Below are 6,533 nucleotides of genomic sequence, written 5' to 3' on the forward strand. Positions count from 1 at the left end.
ACTCACTACGGCTCACTCGATAGCCGCACTGATTTTGGAGACAGCGATCCGACCCGGTGTAGTTTTGCCCGAAGTGACTGCTAACGACGCTGACCAGAGTTTTCGCCGCACGCAGGTACCACGACTCTGCATCCAGCCACGAGCCAAGGTCAGGATAGACCCCTATTCGTTTGAGCTCTGTGCAAACTCGGTCATCATTAAGTTACAAGTGGCTTCTTCGTCAGTACGCGGCGGTGACTCTATTCTGCTGTTGCTTTTTGCGCTTCAGCTGCAGTTTGCGCTTTAAGTTCTTAATTTTCTTCTTGGCTGCCTCCTCACGTAGCTTTTCCAGTAGATCATCCTGTGATGTACGCTTTCGTTTCCTGTCATCCTTGTTGCTCTGCGTCTTGAGGCGTACCAGTTCCTGCTCCTCCTCGTCCTGTGCCTCGTCACGCTGCTGTTGCGACTCCTTCTCCGCTTTAACCGACTCCTCGACTCGACGACTACGTGGCTTACGCAGCAACTTCCGCTTCATCTCACGCTCCTGCTCCGTCAGCGTTTCATCAGCGTTGCCATAGGAGGCGTTTGGCCTCGTTAAGCTCGGAAGACTCTTGCCCGAAGAAGCAGACGACGGACGGTAAAGTGTCACGGGGCGGCGCTGCGTCTGTCGCTCGAGATGTTGTTGTCCCTCTTCCTGCACGTCGTCACCGTCACCTCCCAGTAACCAGGATCCAACGACGTCCAACGCGTTAGGTTTGAACGCCACACCCTCGTCGTCGCTATTGTCCATGGTTGAATCGGTTGTGTCAATAATACATGTTTAACATGTACTGCAATAACGAGTTCAGCTGACCAATCATATCACTTACAAAACATATTTCTGCCAATCGTTCGTCTCCTTGAGCCCTAGTGTTGGTTGGCTGGGCGTGTCTGCTGTTGCCTCCAATTCACCATATCGTTCACTATTTGATCTCCTCTCCAGCAAGTCAAAGCACTCTAAACAGCAGTCACCATGGGTCGCATGCACTCTCACGGTAAGGGTATGAGCAAGTCTGCTCGCCCATACAAGCGCTCGCCGCCTTCGTGGCTCAAGGTCTCGGCCGAGGACGTGGAGGACCACATCTGCAAGTTCGCAAAGAAGGGTCTCACCCCGTCGCAGATCGGCGTCATCCTGCGTGACTCGCACGGCATCGCTCAGGTCAAGAGCGTCACGGGCTCCAAGGTGCTGCGTCTTCTCAAGAAGAACGGTTCGTCCTGAACTCTTGTAGATCTTCTGTGTGTGTGTGTGTCCAGGAGACTGACGTGCCCCCTGTATATTCTGCGTGCCTATGAACGTGCTCGGTACCACCTGACGTACGGATCCGATGGTTTATGCCTCTCCGTTTAACGTGGGGGTATTCGGGTTTACTTTTGTCGTCTTTTGAATTAGGCCTCGCCCCGGAGCTGCCGGAGGACCTGTACATGCTCATCAAGAAGGCTGTGGCTGTCCGCAAGCACCTTGAGCGCAACCGTCAGGACAAGGACTCTAAGTTCCGTCTGATTCTGATTGAGTCGCGTATTCACCGTCTTGCTCGTTACTACCGTAAGAACCGCAAGCTCTCGCCCAACTGGAAGTACGAGTCGTCTACGGCCTCGACGCTGGTGGCTTAAGATTTATCAAGCAGCTTCTTGCTAACGCAATGGCAATACAAAGTGTCCAATTGCTGGATTGATCACCACTCTCTAGTGTCCGTTTTTTTCATTCTCTCATCTTCCTTCATTTTGAGTCTTTTGCGTCCATTCTCCACCATTTCCTCCCTTGTCGCCTTGGTCTCACTGATGCAATCTCGCTCCAAGTGTCTTGTCAACACTTTCGCGAGCACAGTGCCACCGCAGTCTTCCCACAGACATTTGACGAGTCTATTGACGCATTCTTGGTGACAATGTTGCCTCATGAAGCGCCTCTGGACCTTCTCGGGGCAGTTCAAGACGCACTCGACCAGTTCGCGTTTCTCGTGATGGCGACGTAGCAGCTCTTCTCGGAATAAATGCCGCTCGCACTTGGTACGCAGATGCGCAGCCTCAGTACTGAAGCGATATGTGGCCTCACACCCAACCTCCTTACACACGACTAAGCGATGGGCACACTCGACGCGGTGGTGACGCTCCAGATCCCGATACGCGACGACCTGTTCGCAGTGCTGACGACACGGCACCGTGTCCATCTCCCGGTCGCGAGCACGTTGAGCCAGCAGCTTCAACTTCTGGTTCACGAGGCAACAAGTTTGATCTCGCAGTGACGGGGTGGGTGGAATCCCGAAGCGTCTACGAACTTCTGGAGTCTCGTAAATGACCCAGTTTGTGTCAAAGCACGAAGAGCGAGGCAGGTTCAGTGCCATGTCGTCTACAAGATCACCCATACCTTCCTCGAGCGTCCAATAACCTACGAGAGACTTGCATTTAGCCACGTGAAGAATGGACGCAGCATTATGTTGGATCTGCTGGATACTACGACATTCGTTCCAGTAGCGGATCTCCTGAATAAAACCCTGGAACGACTCTGTCTTTTCTTTAGTGCCGATTCTGCTCATGGGCAGGTCGAATACGCCTCTACGGGTGGTCTTGAAATCGCCATTAAGGAAGAGACTGAGCTCCTTGGAGCCAGCAGAAAGCACGACGTGGTTCCAGCGATTCCGTTCCAGCCGAGTGTGGAAATTCACTTCTCTTGCTGCTTTCGTTCCCGATGGACGGTAGAAAACGATCTCGCCTTTGGCTCCAGACACGAGAGCGATGACGTTTTTCGGACTCGACGCGATGATATGGCGGCCACAGCGTTCAAGAAGTCGCGACGACTTGTTCTCAGACACGAGCGACAACTTGGCTTCCACTTTTGCAATTTCACGTTCGTATCTGCGTTGCAACCTCTGAGCCTCGGGATCATCAGGATCTAGTGCTTCTAACTGTGTCTGAAACTCACTGCGTTTCTTAAGAAGATTATTCTGTTCTGCAGCTTGGCGTTGACGTCCGGCTTTGTCTTCTTTGATCGGACTTTGCGGTGTGAGCTGCTTTGCCCAAGCTTCCAAGCTGCTTAGCAGGGATCGCTCAGCGTCAGATAGTAATTGCACCAGCAGCATCCTCTCATTCAAGAAGTGAGCAGTTTGGTCGACAATCGCGGTGAAAACTGCTCGTTGTGCTTCCTCGTCAGTTACGTCAGTGTCTAGAATCCGCTTAGCTTCGACGATGTTGAGCTTGATCCAGCCTTGAGCCAACGCGATCTCCTCTCGCGTCTCTAGTAATCCATTCTCGGCGTTATTGAAATCTTCCGCCAGTTCTTTCGCTGCGATTGCCAGTTCCTCACCGGACAGGTGCATTCCTGTTGTTTTATCATAGGGTCTGCGCTTACGCTGTTGCTTCAACACCCTCAGTTTCTTCTTACAGGCGTCCGACTTGGCTTGCCATTGAGTGTGTTCCCGCTTGTGAATCGCAACAATTTCCGTCCACTCCAAGCTGCTTCTGTGCAGTGATAGGATTTCTTCTTCTGCGTCGACCATCCACACGTAGAATTCTGCAGTCCAAGGCGGCGGTAGATCGATAGATGGAGCCTGGTTTATTGTGCTATTGTTGTGAATGAATATGTACGCGTTTCCTCCCGTCTTGAACTGCAGCATACTGCGATCCTTAGACAGAGTCATAACGTCTTCGTGTAAGTGCCGATCTCGCCATCGAAGACGCGCTTTACAGCCATGAGCGGCATTCTTGCATGGAACAACGCGACTGACGCATTCATCTTTGAAATGTCGAGTGAGATGCCGCAACCGGACCACCACTCTACACTCTGGACACGCCACGGGTGAGTTCTTCTCGCGGGCTCTCGCTGCCAGAGTATTCCGCTCTATCGTCACGATGCAAGCGGTACGAATGTGCTCGTCGAGTTTCCCCACAGGGACCCACTCTTGGCATCCATTGACGACATTTGGACACGGACGTTCGCGATCAGAGCATTCTTCTTCCTGGTGGTCAAGTAGCTTACGCTTTTTCACTTTTTGATTGCACCACTCGCACACAATTTCCTTGTTCACAAGTTGAGCGTCAGCAGCGATTTTCCTCCTTCGTTCAGCCACGACGCATTGATTTGCTTCATGGGATTCTTGCTCTTCTTTGGGGAATTTCATCTCGCAGCCCCACTCAGCAAAACGACAAGAAACTTTGCGTTTCACACACATGAGCAATTGGTGACTCTTCAAGAAGCGCTTCCTGACGAGGAAGCGAGTTTCGTGACACAATTCGCACTCGACTGGCGTATCTCCATCGTTTCGAGCTCGAAGAAGTTGCCGAGTGTGTTGGGTGAATGAACAGTCTCGTTGTTCGTGCAGCTCACGAGTTGAAGCTTGAAAAAGTTTCGTACAACCTGGGCGAACGCATCGAATCATTCGCAGAGAACATTCGTGTTTCAAGTGGAATCTCTCGTTTGCAGGTCGGATCCCTTCGCCACAGTCGCACAGAACCACATCCGGGCTACCTGCTCGTTGACATGGTGTTAGATAAATTAAGTTAGAGAGTGGTAATTCGAGCTTTGAATGACCATTCTCACAATTATTGGCAGACAGTCTTTGCTTCACTTCCAGAGGCTCGAGACGCTCGGAAGGTTGACTTGCACTTTTACTCAGCAACTTTTCACGTTGTACGTTCACTTGCTCCAATGCTCTTGCAAGCTCTAGGCTGTTCATAGGAAGGGAAGCACATCACCGAGCAGTAAAATAAGCCAATTGGTAGATCACCTACATATCTGCTTGTAGAGCTCGAGTGGTTTGTAACGTGGCAATTTTCGTAACTAGCTTCGGAATCCGCGCAGGTACAAACTCAACGCTTGGCTTAGCGTCAATGGACACGTGGGGGCTGGAGTCCATCGTATCAGCACTACACGACGTCACACTCAATTCTCTGACCATTTATTCACGATGAAAAGAGAGAACCGTCGAGCTATTTTTTCTAGCGACTATCTGGTAGGTGCTAAAAATCCAACGTTGATAGTATCATGGCTTAAGTCTCTATTAGAGGTACAATGACGCATCTGGGCCTCGTCCAAAGAGCTGATTCCACGAAGGTGGGAACGCAAACGGAAGCACCTGCGGCAGTGAGCTAGGCATCGCAACGGGGGCAATAGCTAGCTTGGGTGTGATTCGCAGAGAGCGGAAAAGCTGCGTCGACAAGGCTGCAGCATCCGGCACGTTGTTGCCCTCAGCACACGGCATCACCCAAGCGATGAACGGCAACTTCTGCTCATCGCACTCCGCGTGTAAAAGTGGAGCAAGACCAGCACCGCGAATCGGCTCCCACTGATCAGCAGACGAGGGAGAAGTCTCCGTCGCCTTTTGATCTGCGTTATAACTCGTTGTCAGGCCCTCGAAACGAGTCAGAAATGCTTCGTCCACTTGAGTAGCATCAGCAGAGTAAATAATGCGAATAGGGCGACTGCAAATGCCAATACACAGGAGTCAGCAGCAGTCTATAAAACCTATGATACCAGCACAAAATACATCGTTGTGTCGAACCTCATCATATTGGGGTCGTGACGCAGCATGTCATCGTATCCAGCCACCACACCAAGCGTCGCCACTTTGCTCTTGACCGCCCACTCCACCAACTCTTGAGCAAACGCGTGAGCTCGTCCCTACACAACCAAAGTCTAAGTCCCTCAGGCTATCGATCTCGTTTGTATATAAGCTAAAGAGCTCAGACTCATACCGGCAGCACCGGAGCTCGTTGCTGGATGACCGTGAGCTTCCTCTCCGTGCTCTGATACACTGCAGCAATAGTCGACACATAACGACATTAGTCCTCTCTTCGCTCTTGGTGTCTCAAAAGACAGCGACGCACCCTCTAGATTGAGACACAGAGTATCTAGCTGTTGCGTGGCAAAGGCAGCGCCACCGGTGACGGGAGGAGCTGCTTCGCTGAGCAGGTGGCCGACCCGCGTGAGCTCAACGCCCTGATTCGAGGCAAACCATTTACGTAAGGTTTCTCATAAGTGCGAGGGTAAACAAAAGGCAAAGAACTCTTCGCACGTACAAAAACTTCCCCATTCTGCAGCAGCGTGTTGACCAGCAGGTCCAGCGTTAGTTGGCCCAGATTCGCGTTTGAGACCGCCGGCTGAAGGAGGAATGATACACAAAGTTGTCAGTGAACTGCGGCGTGCATGTTTGGAGGATGGAAGCTGAAGTTGGGCAAGCATGTGAGGAAGAGTGTAGAGAAGAAAATTTCCTACCAGCAGCACCGTGTGGTCTGCGAACAGCGCAGCGGCATCAGCGGCATTCGCCGCATCTTGAGGGTAGAATTCCATCACAAAACTTGTATTTCGGGCAGTCTTCACCGCAACCCGAAAAATCGGCCTGTGATTGGCTAATCCATTTCCGCTTACTTCCGATTACATAACCCGAGTAATAACAATATATCATAAATGTATGATAATTTGATAGTAATAGTACTGATTTTGATACTAAATATTAATAGTAGCGCAGTTTTTATTTAAAAGTTAACATAATATTCAAATATTAACTCAAAGATTGGAAAAATAT

The 6,533-nt window shown here is 50.9% G+C and overlaps 4 protein-coding genes across 4 annotated transcripts; 1 reads left to right on the top strand and 3 right to left on the bottom strand.

Annotated features, from left to right (window-relative positions):
* Positions 1-220: 220 nt before the first annotated feature.
* On the bottom strand, positions 221-769 carry PITG_20263 (uncharacterized protein; the record flags this gene model as incomplete). The annotated part of the gene is made up of 1 exon (XM_002895505.1): positions 221-769. One exon carries the CDS (start codon positions 767-769, stop codon positions 221-223), a length of 549 nt encoding a protein of 182 aa, XP_002895551.1.
* A 146-nt stretch (positions 770-915) lies between these two features.
* PITG_20264 (40S ribosomal protein S13) lies at positions 916-1,699 on the top strand (the record flags this gene model as incomplete). Its single annotated transcript, XM_002895506.1, has 2 exons — positions 916-1,226; positions 1,409-1,699. The coding sequence occupies 2 exons, from the start codon at positions 992-994 to the stop codon at positions 1,627-1,629; spliced, it is 456 nt and encodes a 151-aa protein (XP_002895552.1).
* On the bottom strand, positions 1,651-4,865 carry PITG_20265 (uncharacterized protein; the record flags this gene model as incomplete). Its single annotated transcript, XM_002895507.1, has 5 exons — positions 1,651-1,682; positions 1,767-1,776; positions 1,842-4,473; positions 4,564-4,670; positions 4,791-4,865. The coding sequence occupies 5 exons, from the start codon at positions 4,863-4,865 to the stop codon at positions 1,651-1,653; spliced, it is 2,856 nt and encodes a 951-aa protein (XP_002895553.1).
* A 20-nt stretch (positions 4,866-4,885) lies between these two features.
* PITG_20266 (proteasome assembly chaperone, putative) lies at positions 4,886-6,298 on the bottom strand (the record flags this gene model as incomplete). Its single annotated transcript, XM_002895508.1, has 6 exons — positions 4,886-5,430; positions 5,511-5,629; positions 5,704-5,762; positions 5,836-5,947; positions 6,028-6,108; positions 6,224-6,298. The coding sequence occupies 6 exons, from the start codon at positions 6,296-6,298 to the stop codon at positions 5,010-5,012; spliced, it is 867 nt and encodes a 288-aa protein (XP_002895554.1).
* Positions 6,299-6,533: the final 235 nt, after the last annotated feature.

The sequence above is a fragment of the Phytophthora infestans genome, genomic scaffold (assembly GCF_000142945.1).
Source record: "Phytophthora infestans T30-4 supercont1.166 genomic scaffold, whole genome shotgun sequence".
Classification (NCBI taxonomy): Eukaryota; Oomycota; class Peronosporomycetes; order Peronosporales; family Peronosporaceae; genus Phytophthora; species Phytophthora infestans.